Below are 25,426 nucleotides of genomic sequence, written 5' to 3' on the forward strand. Positions count from 1 at the left end.
CCGCTGCACCACTCGGGAGCCCAAAGTGTCGGGAGACTTAAACCAGTTAGAGTTTAATGGCTGTGATAGAAGAAAACTGAGGTTTGGTCAACATTGTAGTTACTCCACAATACTAACCTAAATGACAGAGTGAAAAGAAGGAAGCCTGTACAGAATAAAATAGTCCAAAACATGCATCCTGTTTGCAATAAGGCACTATAGTAAAACTGCAAAGAATGTGGCAAAGAAATTAACTTCATGTCCTGAATACAAATCATTATGTTTGTTGGGACCTTTTGTTCAGATCGTTAACAAATAAATAAATAATTAAATCCATTTTAATCCCACCTTGTAACAAAATGTGGAAAAAGTCAAGGGTGTGAATACTTTCTGAAGTCACTGTAGGTGGTTTACAAACTATCACGCTGATCCAAAGTGCTCCGATTTAAAAAGAAAACATCTGAGCTAGCACAGGATGGTCAGACAACCACAGAGTTAACTCCACTACTGTCTTGGCATCAAGTACAAGAAGTAAATAGAGGTGATGCTTACGTTCTCTTTCTGCATCTGGAGGTCTATAGAAAGAAAGGCCTAATGAAACTATGGCTGCCACTTCCAGGATAATCAGTGTTACATCTTGCAATGCTTCCCAAACTAATTGAAGAAATGTTTTGGGCTTTTTCGGAGGTATTAAGTTCTGCCCGAACACTTCTTTTCTTTTGTCGATGTCTGCGGGCTGCCCACTTAAACCTGGGGGAAAGAGATGGAATTAGATTAAATTAAGACAGTACATTTGTGTTTCTACATTTTCTTAGTTTACCATTGAGATATATATTTGACAACCATTACCATACCCACAGACGACAAGTCTGGGGGGAAAATAATGGCAATATCCAATGTCCCATTAACCTCATCAACAACCATGCATGTAGAAATTTGGTGAATGAATTAAATGAAAATGGCCAGGATCAGAAAGACGGAATAGATTCAGTGAATACCAACCCAAATGGTCAGAGAGCCGTATTCTGTGGCAGGGCTCTTGAAGCAACAATGCCACCGGGCGACAATACACGTTCTACTTCTGAAAAATAACAAGTCAACCGACGCCTCGGTCTCAGATTTTTCAAGGGTAGAATTCCAGGATATAAAAATACAAATCGAGGAGTCATGATATTAAGATAAATCACACAAGTGACTTTCCCCTGTCAATGATTGATAACTGGAGATGCAGTGATCATTTTGACATTCAGACAGTCACAACAAGGCCCGATCATTGTCTCACATTCAACGTGACAAGGCCCGACTGCTCTGCAGACCCATTCATTTGTGTGCAGAGAGCATTCCGCTTGCCGTACCACTCACTCAAATGGCTGCTCTCCACAGTCAAAGGGGGGCGGTCAGATTCAAAATACCTTTATACATTTGATGTGGCTTTTTCAACCTCTATTTAAGCACACTGAACTGTGGAGGCAGATAGAGAGAAAGACAGAGAGAAGAGAGACTAATCAAAAGTGATCTGGGAGATAAATTGGGAGGTTTTAAGCAGGCTCTAAGAGCGCAACAGAGAGACTAGAGAGAGATAGCTTGAGACAGACAGACATGGACTAATGAAGAGTGGGAGACTAGACTGGGAGGCTGTAGGGAGTCAGTTGGGAGGATGAGGCTCCCAGTTTAATGAATGGAGACCGAACAGCAGCAGAAGGGTCAGCAAGTGCCCAGAGTCTGCAGGCAAGCACTGAGCAATGACATCACGTGTAGCAGTGGGTAATTAGTCAGCATTGCAGAGCAGCAGTGGGGTGGAGGAGGAGAGGAGTGAAGGATAGAATGGAGGAGAAGGTGCATGCACACCTGCTGAGATACGATTCTCTGCCAAAAGGAGCTGTCAGAATCTACTTTTGAACATGCTACAGCAACATCCAGTGTAATGTTTCAAGCACAGGAGACGGGGCAATTTGGCCATGTCAAGACCACTCTATTCACAGTATTACATCAAACCCCTGGTGGAAAGCATGCTGGAATTCACCCCACAGAACAACAAGTAGTGAGCAATAGAGTAGAATATTGCGCTGCTGCTCAAAGCCTACTTACAGCAATTAGCCTATAATGTAAACCCCATGATATTAGTCATTTGACTGATAGTTTCCAGATTTTTAAAAAAGGACGTTTTAAAGGTCTATGTGTGCGTCAAACTGTATCTCGTAATAAATGTATATTTCTGTGTGAGTTTACACGTTAAAGTAGTGTGGGTCGAGGGGCAGCAATGCAGTCTCTCGTCCCCCCGTGTGTGTGGATGAGGTGCCGCCGCTGCTGATGACTCACCGTTTACAGCTTGATCATTCCACCCCCCCCATCCCCACATTAGTGAAATAAACATTAGTGACAAGAGAATGATTTAGGCAAGAGGACGTATGACAAAACAAAAGGTTCAAATCATGTTAGAGTTGGAATCACTTAGCTAGTCCATCACCAGTCACCCGCGCAGCTATTCATTAACTCTTTAATAAATCGACTTGTCCCCGCTTAACCCCTCCAAGTACTGTCCTATTCTGCCGACTCTGTGGTTTAAAATTAGCCCTCTGGACTTCACTCGTGGTGCAGGTGGTAAAATGATTTGGGCAAAACAGCTGTGGCTACATGATCTCCGCAGACAGAGAGAGGAGACATCTAGAATAGCTTCCCCTAGCAGGCGTCCATCTTTATAACAAACCTGCTACTTCTAGTTCAGTAAAAGTCCTCCAGCAGCCCCAACAGCCCACATTTTAGTTGTAGACGGGCACAAACATACCTCATTCAACTCATTTAGCGCTTGACAATTATTTGACAAGTTGAATCAGGTGTGCTTGTCCAGGGCTACAATAAAAATGATTACTGTTTGGGGTTTGGAGGAATGGAGTCGTATTAGACTATAGACCAGGATTCTCCAACCCTGTTCCTGGAGAGCTACCCTCCTGGAGAGCTACCCTCTCCAACCCTGTTCCTGGAGAGCTACCCTCCAACCCCAGTTGTAACTAACCTGTAACTAACCTTATCAACCAGCTAATTATTAGAATCAAGTGCACCGTGCACTAGATTAGGGTTGGAGTGAAAACCTACAGGACCATAGCACTACACAGCTTATTCAAATAACCAACTCATCATCCAGCTTTGACTATTTGTAATTAGCTGTGTAGTGCTATGGCAAAAACCAAAACATGCATCCGGGGGGCCCAGGACAGAGTTTGGGAAGCCCAGCAATAGACAGGAGCAAGAAAAGTTTTCATTTGACAATCTTGCCCTAACAATTAGGAAACATACTTTTGTGTTCCATCAGCATTCTGCGCAAAGTCTACCAGAGATTCTGTGTCAGACATAGCCTTGGTTTCAAAAGAGAACGATACTAGCAAGACTGACACAGCTTAAAAAGTACAGGTAGGTTCAAAAACAAAACACCATGAAATCACCAATAACCAGAGACAAACCCAGAAGTGATCAATCAACTGCCCTGCTGAAGGGACTTTAAAGCCAGAGATAACAGGTAAATCAATCTGCAGGCAGATGTGTATTGCAGCACTCCCACGAGATTTATCACCAGATAAATGTAGTAGCACCCAAAATGTGTCTACTCTGAAGAGTTTGAACAATAGTGAAAGAAGGAGCGGGCCATCTGAGAAGATTTGGGGATTGCATTAGCTTTCAGAAATCAAAACGCAGACCACCAATCTGCATTTGAAACCTTTTCACCTGCGTTTTAGATTGAAAAAGTGTCCGTGTTTTTTTGCTTCGATAGTGATTAGGGGTGAGCAACTACAGATGCATTCAGCAGAAAATGGCTACAATTTGATCAGATGACAACTGAAGTGCAATGCTATTTTGGCTAGCAACTGCACAAGTATATTAGCTTTTTTGAAAAAATAATGCATGGCCATCATATTTCAAATGTTTATAAAAGAAAGTAGCCAGTTAATATTACATTTTACGGAGAGAGAAAAAGAACACCAAAAAAAGTAGCTACACATCAGTCTGAGCGCTGTCTGCTGATAGAATGGCCGTTCCTGAATGCAGGAAATTGATTGGTCTGACGATGAGCCAAGATTTCTCATCCGAGTGGAGAAGCGCAACGAAAGCACAAAATGAGTATGAATATGAGCAGAAATGACAATAAGAAGCATTTCAGAGCTGCGTTTTATAAAACACAAGATGTTTCTTACATTTTTTATATTTTGTTTCCTGTGTGAAAAACAACTCTGCATTAACGCGTCCCTAAGTTTGGCAATAATATTGTTGCTCAGGAGCAGAGCTTTTTCAAATTCATCTTAAACAGAAGAATATGGTTAAGGGACATAAGAACAGTCTGTTCAGTGCTGAAATAATAGTGGGAAACATCCTTGGGAATTATGTTACTGGCTCTAGTAAAAGGAGAAAGATGGTGGTTACACTGTAGAAAATAGCCTTGTGGAGGTCTGAGTACATATAGTATTCTGTCCTAAATATAGTGACATTCAAGGGTTATAGGAAGGCCTGCTCCCTTTAAAATAAAATGTCAATGCTGTCCCTAGTAATACTGTAACCAGCAAAGAAAGCATATTTTCCAAATAAAAGCTGGAAGTGGACAAAAGATTAGTTTAAGTACTGCGATTTAGAATGGAGAAATTGCCTACTAACTAATTAGCAATCCTCTTTCGATTGTCAAGCTGGCAGTAATCTTAAATGACGGCTTCATTTCCTGGGCCAATAGTGAATGAGCTGATTGAAATACATGTGTTAAAAACTCTGGGCCACCCAGCCAAGTAGTGGAGCTGCTGCACTGCACACGCTGTGGAGGAAACAATGTGGAGCTATTCTAGATTATCAGGGGCAGGGTGTCATGTCAGAATGTCCCCAATTCAATTGTCATATTCTGATTGTTTTGACTGTGTTCTGATTGATTGTGACATGTACATTTCTCTGAGCCTGAAAATTGTCACAGTTCAAAAATTGCACGCGCGTCTGCTTAGGTGGATGGCTGTGCGAATGTCTCTCCACACCCTCAATTAGTTAGCTAGCATAATTTGTGGTCATGCTGATCGAGATGGCTTGGTTGTCAGAGGTGTGCAGTTGTAGCTTGTTTGTATAGCTAAATAAACCCGTAGCTAGCTAATTAAGGCCGAGGGGGTGGAAGAGACAGCCGCACGAGCTCAGCCATCCACATAAGCAGACGTGCATGCAATTATTGAACTGTGACAATTTTCAGGATGTGAGAAATTTTACAAAATGACGTCACAATCGAGTAGAACAGTCAGAACAATCAGAAAGTGAAAAGGAGAATTGGGAACATTTTTACATGACACAAGGAAGGGCACTACTACAACAAGTTTCTGAACATGCACAAGGCCTAACTCAAATGGACAGATAACCCTACCTGATCTGACCCTCGCTTATCCTTAATAAAACACCAACTGTCATGACTACTTACACTAAAATTGTCTCTAGCTAGCATACAGTACCAGTCAAAAGTTGACCCCTACTGGTTTGGTTACTACATGATTCCATATGTGTTATTTCATAGTGCTGATGTCTTCACTATTATTCTACAATGTAGAAAATAGTACAAATTTAAAGAAATCTTCAATGTGTAGGTGTGTCCAAACTTTTGACTGGTACTGTAGATCAAGACAAAATAAATCAACCAACCACAATATCATACAAGGCATGGCCCTGTACAGATCCCCTGCTTTGTCATTACAAGTTCTAGAAATCTTACAATTCACCAAAAATTCCCAAATACAAAGTGCTCAACAAATCCTTGCAATTGACACATGTACATTAAAACCCCAGTTGGAGCCTTACTCTGGCACTTTGGCATGGAGCTGGCAGAACAGAATCCAGCTATGACTAGGCCTATATACTTCTGGCTGTTAATGGTCTTGTTTCAATACTCACTGAATAAAGGGCAGGAGAGGACACGTACCATAACGGACTGATCTAGGACATGTGGGATCATTCAAGCCTCAAGTATGAGCAGCCTTTCTGTTTGGCATTTCAACTGGTTGACACAGATGCTCAGTTTAGACGATGATCATTGTAAATTTGCTACTGGCACCGACGCTGTATATAGATCACATTCTCTTGTTTTTTTCTTACTTTCTTATATCTCACATTTATTTTTTAGTTGAACTATTTTGATATTGAATACTGCACTGCTGGGAAGGTGCAATATTTTAACTTGAATAAAACAATGAGTTTTTAATAGTGAGCGAGTGAGGCTTTTCCTTTTTAAAAGAATGTCAGCTATGAAAATGATTTTTTATTTTTTTTATGGATGAAATGGGGCAACCATTGTCCAAATCATTGAAATATTGTATATACTATTATACAAACCTATCTGATGTTCAAACCGACAAACCCCTGTGCCACATCTGAAGTTAACACCAACAAATGAATGTGGCACAGGGGTTTGTAGAACCTACAAACAGATGTGGTACAGGCCATTCACTAGGAGTACTGAAACAGTGCAGGGCACTGACTGTGGTGGATATGCAGTGCCATTTTAATCTTGGATCAAACAGAAAATCCCCTCCCCCAAGAGTTCACTCCAGGTCATGCTAGCGATTAGGCACAACAACTTCTATGTGGAGACTGGAGAGAGAGCAGTAAACCAATGTATGCAGGAGAGGTTCTACACAGGCAAGTCCCTGATGTAAAGTGACTCTGCACTTTTTCCACACACTTGGCATGGCCAGATCTGCAGAGTGAACAGAGAGGATCAGCGCCTACACACACACAAACAGGATATAAAGCAGACAACATGGAACGTCCCTGAGGAACGGAACAGTGGTGCTGCTTACGCGCCTTTTAAAAATAGGATAAATATTGCATTGGTGGTAGGGACTAATATACACACACACTTTAAAAAGCAGTGGCATTTTTCTAGATTAGCTGCTACAGGGAGCGAGACATTGCTGGGGAGAACCCTGAAAGACCTGAGCCCTGGCTACAGCAGGAAGGAACTCTCTCGGACAGACTCTGGTAATACGTTTTCAACCCTCGTCTCCAGGGCATGGCAAAAGGGGGATAAAGGCATGCCATGCTGCTGGAGAGAGGCAGAGCAGAACGGAACAGGCCAGCAGACCAGTTCCGGAGATGAGCTCATGTCTTGCCCACACCACAACGTTAAACCAGTTACTAGTCGCGCACACCATCCTGTCCTGTCCCCACATGTGGAACATTGACCTGCAGAGTCTGGTACTGTGCCCAGGCAGACAGCTGGTCTGTCTGAAGCCTCCCTCCACACACCAGAGGTGAAAAAAGAGAGAGAAAGAGATACACAAACCCAGGAATAGCTCAAGGCCTGGACCGGGTCAGTGCCACCGTCCCCCCGGCCACCTGTCTACTAGGACACCAGCTTTCCAAGGAAGTGATGTCAAGGTGCTGTGAATGACATGGCCCAATGACATGCTTGCTAAGCAATGCATTTTTGCCATGAAACACTTTCATAACCACACATATCACTAGCATTCACAACTAGCATTCACAACTAGCATTCACAACTAGCATTCACAACTAGCATTCACAACTAGCATTCAAGAACAACAGATCTAATCCAAATGAAGAGTGATGAAGGTGTATTGGTTGAGAAATAGAATGAGGCGGTATCTACCGTCTACAGGTGACGTTTTCAATCGGGTGCAGAGTCCTTGAACGTCCCCATAACTTTCCCCGATTTTGCCTATTGCCTCTGCCCCCCGCAGTTCCATGAGCGACCGCAGGTCCTTTAGCGAGCAGCCAAAGTCCCCATGGTGGTTGGCCGTGGAGTTCTTCACTCCGCTGTAGGAGTTGTTTGCCATAATGTCCTTCTGCGTGCGCACCGTCAGCTACGGTGAAAAATCGCGTCCCAAAGGGAGAGCTAAAATCCTCAGCGAGCGAGCCCAGCAGTAGTTCCCATAAACAGCTACAAGTCCTTCAGAGGATGATGTTGGTGAAATGAGGAGACTCCAGGTAGAAGGACTTGGACAGATCAAAAGCCATTTCCCTCAGATCGTGGCCCTATTCTTTCATGTTGACCGAGGTTCACACACACAGACTCGGAGAGAAGACAGCATTCGAGGATCTGAAAGAAGAGAAAACGTACATTTGGTTATTCAGAATTCAAATGGCATGTTTAATTTCAATAATATACTAGCACTTATGAAAAAGTCACAAGGCAACACACTGATGATATAATCCAAACTATCAGGTAAAGACGCTTGTAGTCGTTCACTTCACAGCACTACTGAAAATAGACTGTAAGAACCACAGGTCACTGGCAAAGACTCAACTTGAAATGCTATCCTTTTGAAGAGAAAATGTTATGCTTATTTGAGGCACACCGCCGTGGGAAGCAGTCAGCCATTTAAACTCATGGACAGACAGAGCTGACATGTTATTCAACATTAGTATTTTCCTTGAGCCCTATGACAAATGTGCATAAAGGCAGAAGAATTCAGATATGACATCGTTTTAGCACTATCCACTAAGTTTGAACCATATCGCCCGCCGTAGTTAAAGTGCTAATAAATCAGAACAAATCCCCTTTAAATTTTTTAAATGACCAGCAACTTGAAGCAACAATTTGGATTATGTCTACTCTGCTAATATCAATAAAAAAAAAAAACGGACAAAAAAAGACTGACTTTGCACTATTGAGCAATGTACAATAGTGCAAACTTAGCAAAACAAGTGATTTGTGGTAAGTGTATGAGGGCCACCATCTTTATGCACATCCGCTATTCAGTAATTGCCTTACTGTTAGGTATCAATTTGGCTGCCGACTAACTGACCCTCATTAACTGGTTAACAAGCGGTTACATTTTTCACAAATAGTAAAATGTGACAGAAAATACTATCAGAGATCTTTATATAATGCCGAGAAGCTTATTTCTGGCGAGAGCTGAACCTCTCACTTTTCCTCTCTGATACTATGCATGCATACAAGGACCGGACATTTTTCATTAAGAGCTTAATGGAAACATGTAACAATAGCAAGCCTATTGTGTCACAGTCAAAATGCTATAGCCTTTATTTGAACATGCAACTCCTGTAATGTAGCAGCTAATAAGTCATTTTAAAACATTTGCCAAAATGCAATTAGCTGGAAAGCAGCGTTCTAAACAGCACGCCTAATGCGAGAGTCGTTCCATATGTGACAGATATCAACATATCAGAAACTTAGAAAGAAGGGGACAATATATATCAACAACAAGGATGAGTTGCTTTTACGATTGTGCCTTCGGCTTCCGGACAATGAAAGAAAGTCGATATGAAAACCAACAGAACAGGAGAGAAATGCTGGTTAATGGCATCAGGAAGTCTTTATAAACTAATTGCCTCCACATTTCTATGGATGGATTTTCGCAAGGCTACTTTGAAGCAAGGTAAGACATGCCTCATTATTTGAAGTCAAATGTTAACTTTCAGATAATTACTGCCTCAAGTTCACATTGCAAAGTGGTGGGTGACGCACTAATAGCCTGCCTACTGTTGATGATAGCCTATGCACTCAAATGGCAAATGGGAGACGTACTTTAATTACGAGTTGAAATTGAAAAATAAAAATAGTTATTTTTAAATCGTGGCCATCAAAGTTAAAACACGTGATTGCATATAGAATATGTATTTGTTGCGCTTTGTTGACTGGGCTTACAAAAGCACGTTTCACTCCAGTGAGGAGCTACTCTGGCGCTCTTTGACAGGTTGTAAGATATTCCGCTCCTCAAACTAGGCTCAAACTATGCTGTACACGTTTGATAAATAAGATGCATGATGACTAACAAAAATACACACGTGCTAATTTAATTCCACACAATTATGCAAATGAACCTATAGACCAATAAGCATGACCGATCAAATGTATTTTCAGGGGCCAGATGACCAGTTTAAATCCCTACTTCCTGCATATTTCTCTCTATACTACAAACAAGAGGTCGACCGATTAATTAGCGCCGATTTCAAGTTTTCATAACAATCGGAAATCGGTATTTCTGGACACCGATTTGGCCGACACCTTTATTTAACTAGGCAAGTCAGTTAACTTCTTAAGGTATTGGGGGCAGCATTTTCACTTTTGGATAAATAGCATGCCCAATTTCAACTTCCTGCTACTCATGCCAAGAATATAAGATATGCATATTATTAATAGATTTGGATAGAAAACACTGAAGTTTCTAAAACTGTTTGAATCATGTGTGAGTATAACAGAACTTAAGTAGCAGGCAAAACCCCGAGGACTAACAGTTCAGAATTATTTTTTTTATTATTATTTTTTTACGAGGTCTCTGTCTGTTCAGTGAATTCTCATTGGCAAACAATATTTCTTAGGAACTTGTTTTCAGTTCCACTGGATGTCACCAGTCTTTGGAATTTGGTTGAGGTTATTCATTTGTGCAATGAAGAAGTACGGGCATCTAGGAACTGCGTAACACTGTTGAGAGTTGCGCAAGACTTAAAAAGTAGCTTGGTTTGTTGTCTTCCTGTATTGAACACAGATAGACCCGTCTTCAATTTGATCAATTATTAACGTTTAAAAATACCTAAAGTTGTATTACAAAAGTAGTTTGAAATATTTTGGCAAAGTTTATAGGCAACTTTTGAAATATTTTGTAGTGACATTTTGGAAGCTGTTTTCTTCTGGATCAAACGCGCCAAATAAATGGACATTTTGGATATATATGGACGGACCAATTGTGATGTTTATGGGACATATTGGAGTGCCAACAAAAGAAGCTCGTCAAAGGTAAGGCATGTTTTATTTCCTGCGTTTTGTGTAGCGCCTGCACGGTTGAAATATGCTACCTTCTTTGTTTACTGTTGTGCTATCATCAGATAATAGCTTCTTATGCTTTCGCCGAAAAGCCTTTTTAAAATCTGACATGTTGGCTGGATTCACAACGAGTGTAGCTTTAATTGAGTATCTTACGTGTGATTTAATGAAAGTTAGATTTTTCCCTGGCTTTTGGCCAAGTGGGACGCAAGCGTCCCCTATACCATAAGAAGTTAAGAACACATTCTTATTTTCAATGACGGCCTAGGAACGGTGGGTTAACTGCCTTATTCAGGGGCAGAATGACAGATTTTTACCGGGGATTCAATCTTGCAACCTTACGGTTTACTAGTCCAACGCTCTAACCACCTGCCTTACATTGCACTCCACGAGGAGCCTGCCTGTTATGCGAATGCAGTAAGAAGCCAAGGTAAGTTGCTAGCTAGCATTAAACTTTTTTTTACAAAAAAAAACAATCATAATCATTAGTTAACTACACATGGTTGATGATATTACTAGTTTATCTAGCGTGTCCTACGTTGCATATAATCGATGTGGTGCGCATTTGCGAAAAAGGACTGTCGTTACTCCAACGTGTACCTAACCATAAACATCAATGCCTTAAAATCAATACACAAGTATATATTTTTAAACCTGCATATTTAGTTAATATTGTCTGCTAACATGAATTTCTTTTAACTAGGGTAATTGTGTCACTTCTCTTGCAACAGAGTCAGGGTATATGCAGCAGTTTGGGCCGCCTGGCTCGTTGCGAACTAATTTGCCAGAATTTTACTTAATTATGACATAACATTGCACAACCTTCAATGTAACAGGAATATTTAGACTTATGGATGCCACCCGTTAGATAAAATACGGAATGGTTCCGTATTTCACTGAAAGAATAAACGTTTCGTTTTCGAAATTATAGTTTCCGGATTCTACTATATTAATGACCAAAGGCTCGTATTTCTGTGTGTTATGTTATAATTAAGTCTATGATTTGATAGAGCAGTCTGACTGAGCGATGGTAGGCAGCAGCAGGCTCATAAGCATTCATTCAAACAGCACTTTCGTGCGTTTTGCCAGCAGCTCTTAGCAATGCTTCCAGCATTGAGCTGTTTATGACTTCAAGCCTATCAACTCCCGAGATTAGGCTGGTGTAACCAATGTGAAATGGCTAGCTAGTTAGCGGGGTGCGCACTAATAGCGTTTCAATCGGTGATGTCATTCGCTCTGAGACTTGGGGTAGTTGTTCCCCTTGCTCTGCAAGGGCCGCAGCTTTTGTGGAGCGATGGGTAACGATGCTTTGAGGGTGGCTGTTGTCGATGTGTTCCTGGTTCGAACCCAGGTATGGGCGAGGAGAGGGATGGAAGCTATACTGTTACACTGGCAATACTAAAGTGCCTATAAGAACATCCCATAGTCAAAGGTATATGAAATACAAATGGTGTAGAGAGAAATAGTCCTATAATTCCTACAACCTAAAACTTCTTACCTGGGAATATTGAAGACTCATGTTAAAAGGAACCACCAGCTTTCATATGTTCTCATGTTCTGAGCAAGGAACTTAAACGTTAGCTTTTTTTACATGGCACATATTGCACTTTTACTTTCTTCTCCATTATTTAAACCAAATTGAACAGGTTTCATTATTTATTTGAGGGTACATTGATTTTATTGATGTATTATATTATATATATATATATAAGTTAAAATAAGTGTTCATTCAGTATTGTTGTACTTGTCATTATTACAAAGAAAAAATGTAAACAAATATTTAAATAAAATTTAAAAAAAATAAAAATAGGCCGATTTATTGGTATCAGCTTTTTTTGGTCCTCCAATAATTGATATCGGTATCGTCGTTGAAAAATCATAATTGGTCGACCTCTACTATAAACCCCACGAGAAGCACAGGCAAACAGATGTAGGTGGTCATTACAGTAAAAGCAGAGCCAAACAAAATGTATTGTAGTTAATGTATGATCATTTATGTACCAACGCACATGTAGAGTTCTATAGTCCATTCAACTGGTATACAAGTCAAAAGAAGAGCATTTCACTTAGCCTAACTGGAATTACTGCAAGAATTCTAACTCATGAAACACCCAGCTTCCTCCCACATAGTGTTTGGTGCTTAATGTGAAGTAGCTATATAGGAGAAAACCCTTCCTACCTCCAGAGGAGGTATATCTCCATTTCCAGAGTCCATCATCAAAATGTCCCTGCTACACTTATTTCAGTTGTGCAATTAAAAACCATTTGACATTCAGTGTCCCCAATTTCTTAGAATCACCACAAGGAAAGGTGCCATGTTCGAAGCGGGGAGAGGGATGCACCGGAATAAGGAAGTCAAAAAACGTCAGGAAAGATGACATGTAAAAGGCAGCTTGTATGGAAAGACCATTCAAATGGGCAATGATGAAAATGACCCAACCTATATTGTCTCAAGGTTAGGACAGTGAATCCCCTAGGGCAGTGGTCCTCAAACTTCTACTCTGCAAAATAAAATAACTTTTCAAAAATGTGTTATAGCCCTGAATTAGCACACCTGATTCACCTAGTCAAGTTGGAATCAGGTGTGCTCGCTCTGGAATAGATCAAATACATGGAACGTCTGGGGGTCCCAAAGGAGAGATTTTAGAATCACCGCTCTAGAGGAATTTAACACTGTAGGGCAGGCGGGGGAAGCACTTCCTACTCCCTCTCTCAAAGAGGTCACCAGCTGGGAAGTCGGTTTTATTCACTGTCTACATTAGTGTCTGGGTGTAACAATGAACTGAATGAGAGAAAAAGTAGTGAGCACGCTTCCCTTTTTCAGATGGGGAACATAATACTCATAACTGCATCTGCATCAGGACAAAATCCCTGCACATTCTAAGATGCCCATAAAACAGTGCTTTAATGAGGGCACGAATGTGGTTCACACAAGTGAAAAATGTCATTTCAGTAACTGGACAAATGAGATTAACCCAACGAACCCACTACTTTCAGACTTGTTTTTGAGAAACTATTTGGTCATGTGTCAATTCTATTTGGAGCCATCTGCCATGGAAAAAGGACAGGATTTATTATTCTTTACACAACATAATTGCAGGGCTGGTTGCAATTCTGAGGTGACATAAAATCTCATTTGAGAGGGAAATACCCCTTTTGCTGGCCACAAGTTTGGGGTGAGGTTGAAACGTACACAGAGGTTTCCACCAAAATATTTCACGTGGTAGTGTTTTTTTATAGTTGTGAGATGTGCGAAAACACAAAGTGAAACTTTTTACCGTTGCCTAAGTAGAATTTGTGTTCTAATCTTAGTGTGGCCCATTTAGACAAGAAGGGTTGCAGTTCCTTATTGAAACTCTGGCAACGTGCATTCTGCCTGACAGGAACGGCATCTTTCCACAAATTCAAGTGAATTAGACACATTCAAGTGAATTTCAACTGTGGCCCAGATGACTTACCATGTTAACTTGCCTATTGCGGTGTGTGACTCTCAAGTGTTTCCCCCCCTAAATGGTCTTCTAAAAATGGTTGGCATATTTGAGTTGCCCTCAGCACCCAGCGAACACACATGTTCAACCCCAAAGTAATGGAGGCGGCCAGACTCCATTTCCCTTGTCCTCACATCTCATGCTCTGAGCCTGTCCCCCTGCGAGCATCTGCACCACCAAGATGAAGGAAGTGCCAACATTTGCTGAGCGGTGACAGTTTCAGGTTGCGGAACAGATCACATGTCACAACAGTGGAAAATCATTGTGATTGGATCACCGAGCTAACAGCTGGCATGGTATGGTTGAACAACGATAGGAGCGAGGTTAACCCTTTGTGCACAACAACAGCAAAACCCTTACTAAGTAAGAGAAGACCAAAGAAATCTATTGGGGTTTCACCTAGAACCGTATACGAAGATGTTTGTCATAAAAAAGCTCAGCAGTTATTCCTTTCCAGGGAGCAGAAAATGAGATGTAACAGACCTCTATGGCCAAACGGTGCAAATGTTATCTGTTGATGGACTTTCAAGCAATTCTCCCCAAACTAAGGAAACCCTCTTGGTCATGGTTGGCACTTTGAACCCCTCTACATGCCAACTTACTTGTTGTGAGTCAAGGACAGCCATTCCAGGGATCCCTCTGCTATGGTCTTGCTGGTGCAGATGGGGGTATTTTTAGCATCCTACAGACTACCCCTTCCTGTCCCCATTCCCCACTCTGGCCCCTGCTGAAGTGGGTCAGGGCGTGTAAATGTGGAGGGTACAAAGCAGAGGCAGGCACCCAGCCTTACTCATGTCATGCAGCATGGTTCAGTGCTATCAGCGCGCCACTTCACACTAGAGACTGGGCACTTCTCTACTCTGTGTTCTACATGACCAGCCTGCCAATTCACGACACCATGCAGAGGTGTCCCTGCCCGGCGTCAACTCTACGACACACTTCCTCTTCCCAGTGCTCTTCTGCTCATTTAATCGAGATTTGTGATGGTCTCTTGGGGGACATTTAAAAATCGTCCTTTGCGTCTCCACTTTCCCTTCTGTATAAGCAAATGGAATAAATTGAGCATCTTCTGGGTTTTTAAAGGGGATAGAGGTAGATTTATTGAGGCTATGGTTTAATTTAACTTGTATGTTCTTCATTTTCAAGAGCAAGCCATCTTTGAAGTTGAGCCTTTGCGCTCCTTTTTTTAACTGACTCTGCTGGGCAGCTCTACGGCCTGAGGTAGGGGGTATAACATATTTTACGATATCCTGGTATTGATGCCAGTTTGGGTTTTTACTTTACGTTCTATAAACGGGATTTGAATGTTTGATTTGTTAAATGTGATATGCCGTGTGTAATGTCCATTTTGATAGTTTACTCCGCTACTTGAGTCATCTCTCTCCGGCAGCACTTTCCACACAGACATAGCACCACCCCGTCACTCAAGGAGCGCATTTGTTGTTGCTTGACCAGAGACACTAGCAACCTAGAATTACACTTAGCAAGTTGGGCCTAAATCATGTTAGCTGGCTAGCTAATAAATGCACTGGGTCAAAGCAAACGTAACAAGCTTTACAGCCTGATAATACAAGTGATGGTGTAGACCTAAATCCTCATGTTGCTTGTGCAACAGTATCTTCTAAATCAAAGAGGTATACGTGAAGCATGAATATGTTAGCTACGTGAAGTAGCTAAGAGAAATCATTTAATGTAGCCAAAAAATACAGGGTCCCCTAGGAAACACTTATCAACACTTGGTTCCAACCCTATTTAAATAACTCCTACCTGGCATTTTCATACTAAAACACTGTAATCAAAGTGCCCACTATTATATTCTAACTATAGAATTATATAAATATAATGTTTTACTCTAAATAGCAAGTGAAATCGCAACATGTGGTTAAAAATAAGGCCTAAATGTTTTGCCCATGTCGTGCAGCCCTACATGGCAGTGTAGAAATTATCTCAAATGGGTGCAAGAAATGCAACAAAAATATTTTAGTTGAATTGAACTGTATAAAATAATCAGAATGAGAAAGAGCTATTGAACGATCTTAGAAAGTTTGTTTCCACCTTAGGGTCACGCACCACTCATAAAGCAAATTCAGAACTTGTATAATTCTAAAACATTAAATACCGTAAAAAACATATGATATTTTGCCATATCGCCCAGCGCTAGTCTAAGGTCATGCTGCCCTGACATTTACTACCATTGTGTGACCAGCTGCCCCCACTATTTCTAATTCGCCATGGGGTTTCCTCCTATTTAGGTCAAATGTTGTGCTCCTTGATTGGGTTTAAACAAATATGCTGGGTGGTCAATTGAGATTTTAGCCTACAGATTAAAAATGCATTTACCAGGCTAATTTCAAACAAAATAAGATTGCATGCGTGTCTCTCTCTAGGCTATCCAACAGGACCGTTTTCTTATATGCAGACTGACAGTTTTGCACACTCTTGCAACCTTTCAACCAGCTTCATGAGGTAGTCACCTGGAATGCATTTCAATTAACAGGTGTGCCTTGTTAAAAGTTAATTTGTGGAATTTAATTTTCTTCTTAATGCATTTGAGCCAATCAGTTGTGTTGTGACCAGGTAGGGGTTGTATACAGAAGATAGCCCTATTTGGTAAAAGACCATGTCCATATGTCAAGAACAGCTCAAATAAGCAAAGGGAAACGACAGTCCATCATTACTTTATGACATGAAGGTCAGTCAATACGGAAAATGTCAAGAACTTTGACAGTGCAGTCGCAAAAACCTTCAAGCGCTATGATGAAACAGGCTCTAGTGAGGACCACCACAGGAAAAGACCCAGAGTTACCTATGCTGAAGAGGATAAGTTCATTAGAGTTACCAGCCTCAGAAATTACAGCCCAAATAAGTGTTTCATAGAGTTCAAGAAAAACTTTTCAGAGGAGACTGTGAATTAGACCTTCATTTAATTGTATTATTATTTATTTGTTAAATTTAACCTTTATATAACTAGGCAAATCAGTTAAGAACAAATTCTTATTTACAATGGCAGGGTAGCCTAGTGGTTAGAGCGTTGGACTAGTAACCGGAAGGTTGCAAGTTCAAACCCCCGTGCTGACAAGGTACAAAATCTGTCGTTCTGCCCCTGAACAGGCAGTTAACCCACTGTTCCTAGGCCGTCAATTGAAAATAAGAATTTGTTCTTAATTGACTTGCTTAAAGGTTAAAAAAATAACATTTTAAATGACGGCCAAACCCAGACGATGCTGGACAAATTGTGGGCCGCCCTGTGGAACTCCCAATCACAGCCGGATGTGATACAGCCTGGACTCGAACCAGGGACTGTAGTGATGCCTCTTGTACTGAGATGCAATGCCTTAGACCGCTGCACCACTCGTGAGCGGTCTAAGGCACTGGTCAGATTGCTGCAAGAAACCACTACTAAAAAACACCAATAAGAAGACGACACTTGCTTGGGCTAAGAAACACTGACGGAATTTGTAAATGTCTTTGTGAGACGCAGAGCAGGTGAACGGATGATCTCTGCACGAGTGGTTCCCACTGTGAAGCATAGAGGTGGTGGTGTGATGGCCCTTTGCTGGTAACACTGTCAGTGATTTATTTAGAATTCAAAAGTAGGGCTGGGCGATATGGCCAAAATCTTATATCCAGATATAGGTCATTTCATATCCTGATAATGACACATCACGATATAGCACATTTCCTGTAAAATCAATGAATAAATAGTGTATATAAAATGACCACATGTAAAGGCCTATTTTTTATTACATTTTGAATTATACTTAACAAATTAAATATTTGCATTTTATACCTTGGGTTGAGTGTTTGCATCTCACGAAACGCCTGTTTCTCAAACGTGTAAATTGGGGCCATGTCTTTGCAGATGTAAGTTGTAACGGCAGCTGTTACCTCCTTCCATCTTCGTGATTCTTTGCCATATGCTGTGCCACGGGCAAAAGCCTCTTGCAACGTCTGAGTCCGGGGTTTGTTTTGAGCACCCGACTGTACTTTTTGGGGTCTCATCCGTAGACTCTCTCCATACTGTTTCACATGATTTTTGTGTAGGTGCTAAGATAGGCTAGTGGTGTTTGAGCCTGTTGTCGGGACCGGCCTGCGGCATATTTTGCAGGGGGCGGTTTTCTAGTTCGTGTCAAACCTTTCATACCCAAACCATGACAATGCGACCAAAGTAGCCCCTCTTTTAGGTGCGGTCTCCGTGCCACGTTCACTCATGTGTTGCAAATTTCCTTCCACACGTGTCCAATTGATAATATGAAACGATAGACGTTTTTCTATCGTCACACAATATATATCGTCATACCTAATTCAAAGCACACAAAACCAGCATGGCTACCACAGCATTCTGCAGCAATACGCCATTCCATCTGGTTTGCGCTTAGTGGGACAATCATTTTTTTCCCAACAGGACAATGACCCAACACACCTCCAGGCTGTGTAAGGGCTATTTGACCAAGGAGAGTAATGGAGTGCTGGTTGCTGTTGGTTACTACATGATTCCATGTGTTATTTCATAGTGAAGACATCAAAACTATTATTCTACAATGTAAAAAATAGTAAAACCCTAAATTAAGAAAACTCTTTATTTTTAATATCGCTCTATGCCATTTGATTAAAAAGAGAACACCTGAGAATGCCGATAGAGAAGGAAATATGAGCTTGTGTGTCTGTTTAGACTTGAGCCTAATTGAGCCAGCATGAGTCAGACTCGACTTGCCTTTAAACAGCAGTGTGGAATATCCTTGCCCTTACAATATTGAGGAGATACGCATCGCACCAGCGTGAGTAAAAAGCAGCATTGTACAATGTAGGCCTACTTAATAGTACAGCAGACTATATTGAGATGTCTATGATAGCCTACATGGGGTTGAATGTCACCTCAGATGAATGTGACAACAGCTCCATTGTCTTTTACATAACCAATTGTGCCTTTTGGCAGTAGGAGTCTCCGTTAGTAAGTTTCTATAGTAGGTCTTACAATAGTAAGACAAAAGGAGGATTATAGTAGCCATTTCTTAGATTTGATGCAGAATGTTAGATTTCCTGACAATTATAGACCTTGTTCAACATGAGGGGGAAATACAGTTTAGCAGGTAGCCAGTTGAGTGAGCACGCATCAGGCAGCCCTGCCAGGGTCCATGTCCACGATGAGTCTGGGATGCAGTGTCGACAAGGCCAAATCATTACCTGGAATAGACAGCACGTTGTCCGAAACTTTGTTTAACAGGATAATTATGTTACATCATAGTACCTACCTAATCCTAATAGTACCTATTCGCTGATAAACAAGCATATTACACGTGTTATACTTTGACACCTGTCTATTCTAAATGCCATCAATATTAACTACAAAGTCTACTGCTGCTCAATAATCCTAATTTACCAAGAAATGTGTTCCTATATTTACCAAGAAATGTAATCCTATAGCTATTGTACTGAGGTAGTATCGGCCTACCAATTTAATTAGGTTAAAACCTCTGACTGAACCACAACCACTCAAAGGCCTACTTTCCAAAACAATGTAAGACCAGAGACACCAGAGACAGACTTCAAATCCTATTCAGTACTAGTACTAATAAGTCAGCCGATCGTGAAACTCCTCATGAATCATTGGCATAGAAATCCTATGCAATTCACAGAACATACATCTGTTTTAATAATTGAACAGGGACCACAGCTGACCAATACCATGCAAGTGAGAAGGTTTTTATTGCTGTATGCTCAGTTTTACTCTGCTGCACTGCTTATGGTTCATTCCTGAGTGATATACAGTTTTGGTTAAAACTACAGCCTCAGACACAGTCAAAGGTTGTTGTTTTTTATGGCCAAAATGTGTGGATCTATAAAAGGCAAATGTCTAGAATATAGAAATCACACTCCTATTGAATGCCATGAATGTATTCAGAATGCAACGAAATCTTGATCAAATTGACAGCAGTCAGCAGAGAACAGCAGGGACTGAGAGACTGAAAAACAGCTTCTATCTCAAGGCCATCAGACTGTTAAACAGCCACCACTAACATTGAGTGGCTGCTGCCACATGTAAAAAATGTATCACTAGCTACTTTAAAACAATGTCACTTAATATAATGTTTATATACCCTACATTACTCATCTTATAAGTATATACTGTACTCTATACCACCTACTGCATCTTGCCATCTTTATGTAATACATGTATCACTAGCCACTTTAAACAATGCCACTTAATATAATGTTTACATACCCTACATTACTCATCTCATATGTATATACTGCACTCGATACCATCTACTACATCTTGCCTATGCCATTCTGTACCATCACTCATTCATATATCTTTATGTACATATTCTTCATCCCTTTACACTTGGGTGTATAAAGTAGCTGTTGTGAAATTGTTAGGTTAGATTACTCGTTGGTTATTACTGCATTGTCTGAACTAGAAGCACAAGCATTTCGCTACACTCACATTAACATATGCTAACCATGTGTATGTGACAAATAAAATTTGATAACAACGATATTTCACATATCAGAACACCCTGACACCAAAAAAATCTTAAAATCATATCCTACACTGATATGGGTTAAAAACGTTATTTTATACAACGTGTCCAATGATCACCATACCTCTCTTACATGACTACAGCATTGTAAATTCTTCAAATATTATAGCATATGTATTGTGGATGCATATTAATGCACATTACTAGACTTCAATACAAGCGTTGCACAGATCAATGGAATCCCCAATGTTTGCAATTTGATGACACAGATTCTCAAACGATAAGTGATCGTAATCCAGATGGTCAACCAGCAGCGTTGATTCGAAGCTCAGCATTCAGCAGAGACTAGAATGCATTGCTGGCAAAGTGCAGCACGCCGGGTGCCATTTAATAGGATAAGGACTGATCCCTTCTGTTAGACATCAAAACGTGATAGCTCGTCGCCTATCACACTGGGACCAGTACATAAGCTCTGCAATAGAAAAAGATGTAGAAAATTGCCTTTGGACTATCTGTAGTCAAGGTCAAATGATTGGTTACGTTGCCTTGTCATAACGTGAACAAATAATCACGCTCGAGGTTGGTAGCTAATGGTGGCACACTGAGCGAAAAGAAAGCATGACAGGATAATGGATCTGTCGTAGCTAGTTAGATGGATCCGCTATGGACACTGCTACAACTAAATAGATATACCGGCGGTAATGTAACTTGTTAACGTTAGCTGTACTAGGTTGACATTTCGGCATCTCATCTGGCATCCAGAGTGCATATCACCAAGCTGATATGTATGACAGGTTTCAAAGACGGAGTTCAGACAGAAGTGCTAGTAGCTAACTTAACGATGTGTTGCGGCGTAGCAACCGTTGCAAAACATGTAACGTTAAAGGTAGGTTGGCCAATGTTAGCAGCTGGTGCACTAACGCTTCACCTAGCTAGCTACAGTATATCCTTCATTTAACTGGATAACGTTAGCTATCAGTCAGGACTGTTACCTAGCTAGCTATGTCACAAGTCAACCACTGGCTAACCAACTGTGCAGAACCGACGAGTGCAGTGGAATAACACCATGGAATAATTTCAAGTGGAGTACCCATCGCCGTCAAGGCTTAACGTTAGGTAGCTAACCGGCAAAATTGCCAATGTAACAAAGCGAAATGTAAGGCAACCAAGGTTCATTTTCAATTGAGAAATTGTAACTTATGTATAAAATGTAACAGTGCCATAAAGCAACGGACGTAGTCCTTTTGCGGCAAGAAAGCTAACCAAAGTTACGCTAACCTAACTGTTACAGGTTATTGACTCATTATGAGCACACTGCATGTGTCAAGTCAACTATTAGCCAACTAACGTCACGTTAATAACAAATTCAGGCGGAATAAAAATAACCCAGCAATTAAGATTCTGAATTAATTAAATTGGAGTCCGAGTCGACCAGCATGGCTGGACTCAAATAACGTTCACATAGCTAGCTACTCACGCAAATAATTCAACAAGCTATTTCAGGCACTTGGTTATTTCAAGTCGTTTTCACCACGACTTTTGCTTCTTCTTCACTCCTTAGTACAGTAGAGGTTAGGCGTCAACCTCCACCTCCTGTCCACGAGCTCCTCCAAAGCTAGTGTCGAACCCATTTCAAAATAACGTTACACCGCTAACGTTATTTAGCTACACAACTTTTCAACCAGTCACCCGCGAGTTGTATTTTCGCACGTTACAATAAATTCCATTAACTTGTAAATAAGATCCTGTTCTGGAAAACGTTAGGTAGGTTAATGTCCGAAGCAAATTGTGGTGTAAAGAACAAGAAGCTCAATGTCAGTTGTTCCATCTTCTTACCCAAATAGAAGCTAGCTTGCAAGCTAGACATGAACTCACGAGCAGCTGCACTGAGCTAGCTAACGTTTACCGTTAAGCTAAAACTGTAGTAAGGAGATAAAACCAAACCGGTTCGCTATTGCTTACCAGAATCAAAGCTTGGCTTGTGTCCATGTTGTTACTTATGGAAATATATATTTGTGTGCAAAAAAAAAATCAAACGAAGTACTTACTCCGTTTTCCGAATATTACCTCTGAGACCTTCCTCTCTTTCCCTCTCCTCAGTATCTCACTACAGACTGCCCCTCTTTCCCGATCTGTAGTAAAAATCCCGCCCACTACACTGTCACAACATCGCAAGGGACATGTGATTCACGTCAGGGGGATGGGCAATAACTCCAATATAGATCCCCATTGGCTTAACCAACATTTCAGTCGCCCGTGGAAACGGTACGTCATCAATTCCGTTCACGGATGGAGATCCTCTTGCACCCACTCTTTGCCCGGTCTTACTTTATAAGAATCTGATGCGTGCAAAAATCAGTTCTTACATCGTATGATTTAACCAGCATTAAATGAGCACTGACATCTGTTTATTTGTGTGTGCATCTCCCTGGCCCCGTCGGTTGTGTAGCTCCGCCCAACTTCCCGGCGGCTCATCAAACCTGACGTCATTCTTTCCATGACGTCGCGATTTTTCTATCTATTCAATGCTTTAGTGTTTGATTCTTCAGCACATAAGGGTGAAGGAGCGATACAGTCGTTTGAAATGGGCTATAGAATCTGTCTATTATATTGCAGTAAAAATATATATATATATATATATATATGTATATATATAGCACAATTCAAGTCTGAATCACAAGTACTGACTATCTGAATAGCCTACCGACACACACACAAAGCATGCATTGCATTGTACACCAAAAGCTGTTCTGAAATAGTGGCACCTTGTTCTCTTCCAACACTGCAGGACTTACTCATATTAAACATAAGGCTAAAATTTCAAAGTACAGAGTACATAACATCTTGCACTAAACTTCAGCATATTACATTTTCCCACCCTGGCTCCCCAGGCTTTAGTGTCATTAATCTGAGTTTAACAATGAAGCTCTACATTACCTCTGATTCAATCCATTGATAGTTGTTAACTTCAGATAGCGGGGTTGTTCCTGGAATGAGGGTGTGATATCAGGTTGTAAACGGGTTGATGTCACATTTCCAGAGGCACACAGGAGATTCCATGAGAGGTGCAAGAGAGCTGTGTGTGTGAGCCTCAGTGGACAAGGTCGCCCTTGAATGTGTGTGTGTACAGTACATGCACTTCTGTGTGTGTGTGGGAGTGTGTAGGTGCACGAGTGTGTGTGTGTGTGTGTGTGTGTGTGTGTCGGAGTGTGTGTGTGTGTGTCTGCGTGTGATGTCTGGCTACCATTGATCTGTGTATTCTCTGCACCCATTATCAGACCCATATTGGTCTGAGTATACATAATGCTGCATAATCTCTGCCAGACTGGCTCTATGATTATAACATCAACGCAATGCATGCAGGCCTTCAACTGTGTATAGAATGTACATATTATTTGACCGGGATCCATAGCCATATATTAGCTACTCTTCACTTAATGGGTCTAATTTTTTAACACAAAAAATCATTGCTGCACTTCTTCAATTTACCGCTCTGGATTTATAAACAGGAGAAAGAAGTTGTTTAAACGTTGTGTAATTTGGACCTAAATCTTGTAATGTTCAATCGGTAGCTCTGAATCACAAACCAGTGTTAGGGAGGAACAGAACAGAGAGAGGGGAAGGAAATGAACACAACATAAATATCTCCAGTCCTCCATTTTCAGCGTCCCTCTCATCCGTCTCTGGGACTGGGTGTCAATGACCGCTGTTGACTTGAAGTTCAAACCAGAAGCATTTCACCACAGGAGTTATACAGCTGATATCTTTTCAAAAGTAATATGTAGGTCTCTCATGAGCCACATGAGGCAAGCAAACAAGTTTCCTTGCAGGCCTTCCAAATCTTGCGGAGCTGTGGGAAAACGCGTATCCTATTTTTATGTGTGCCAGTTTCCAGTTCTCTCTCCCCCTCTCTCATACACACACAGCTCAGCTTTAGAGGCTCTCATTTCGGGCCTCTCCGATTGGAGGCCTGTAGCATTGTGCCCGGCCCTCGAGCAGATGTCCCTCTAACACGGAGAGCAGAGCAATTTTGATTGGTAACTTCCAGAATAGCACCCTATTCCCTATATCGTGCACTACTTTTGTCCAAGGCCCATAAGGATCTAGTCAAAAGTAGTGCACTATGTATGGAATAGGGTGCCATTTGGGACACAGCCCTTCTCTTTCCACCGCAGGCCCTAACTGTTTCACGCTATGGGTGATGATGTCGCTGGCTGCCATGGAAAAAAGAGATCCACACTTCAAATTTGATGAGGTTGAGTGCCCCCCCCCCCCCCCCCCCCCACACACACACACATACTGCAGAGACAAAATTAAGCATGCCCACACAGACATGCTTGCCCGCCTGCCCGCCTTTCCTCCCCCCCCCCCACACACACACACACACACACACACACACACACACACACACACACACACACACACACACACACACACACACACACACACACACACACACACACACACACACACAGGTGTTTTGGGACTATGAGAAAGTCATTAGGAATAGTTCATTAAAAGTTGGGTGGGTAAATCAAATAAGAGCATGATTTATTGCAGTGGAGGATGCCATCCATTCTCTGAGCGTCTTTCCGTAACATGATTTGTTCTCCCATTACTAGCAAGCTAAACAATGTTTGTAGTCGCTATTGTTTATCTAAGTATGACAGCCAATGAATTTGAATTATGCTCTGTGCTAACATTCTGCATGTTTGCTCAGT

At 41.3% G+C, this 25,426-nt stretch overlaps 1 protein-coding gene across 9 annotated transcripts in view; it reads right to left on the bottom strand.

The window, feature by feature from the left end:
* LOC110515537 (plasma membrane calcium-transporting ATPase 1) overlaps positions 1–23,170 on the bottom strand; it is a 62,520-nt gene extending 39,350 nt beyond the window's left edge. For 3 of the 9 annotated variants that reach the window (XM_090213641.1, XM_090213637.1, XM_090213644.1), the window contains exons 1-3: positions 22,754–23,170; positions 7,595–8,044; positions 532–729 (exon numbers count right to left, since the gene is read on the bottom strand). In XM_090213641.1, the coding sequence (XP_090069767.1) occupies positions 532–729; positions 7,595–7,781 (385 nt within the window). In that variant the 5' untranslated portion in view covers positions 7,782–8,044; positions 22,754–23,170. Of the gene's footprint in view, positions 1–531; positions 730–7,594; positions 8,045–22,667 lie in introns of all 9 variants that reach the window. The other 6 variants (XM_090213642.1, XM_090213638.1, XM_090213646.1 and 3 more) reach the window with 2 other exon arrangements.
* Between the last annotated feature and the right edge of the window lie 2,256 nt (positions 23,171–25,426).

The sequence above is a fragment of the Oncorhynchus mykiss genome, chromosome 21, assembly GCF_057628025.1.
Source record: "Oncorhynchus mykiss isolate SJ-2025 chromosome 21, ASM5762802v1, whole genome shotgun sequence".
In the NCBI taxonomy this organism is placed as follows: Eukaryota; Metazoa; Chordata; class Actinopteri; order Salmoniformes; family Salmonidae; genus Oncorhynchus; species Oncorhynchus mykiss.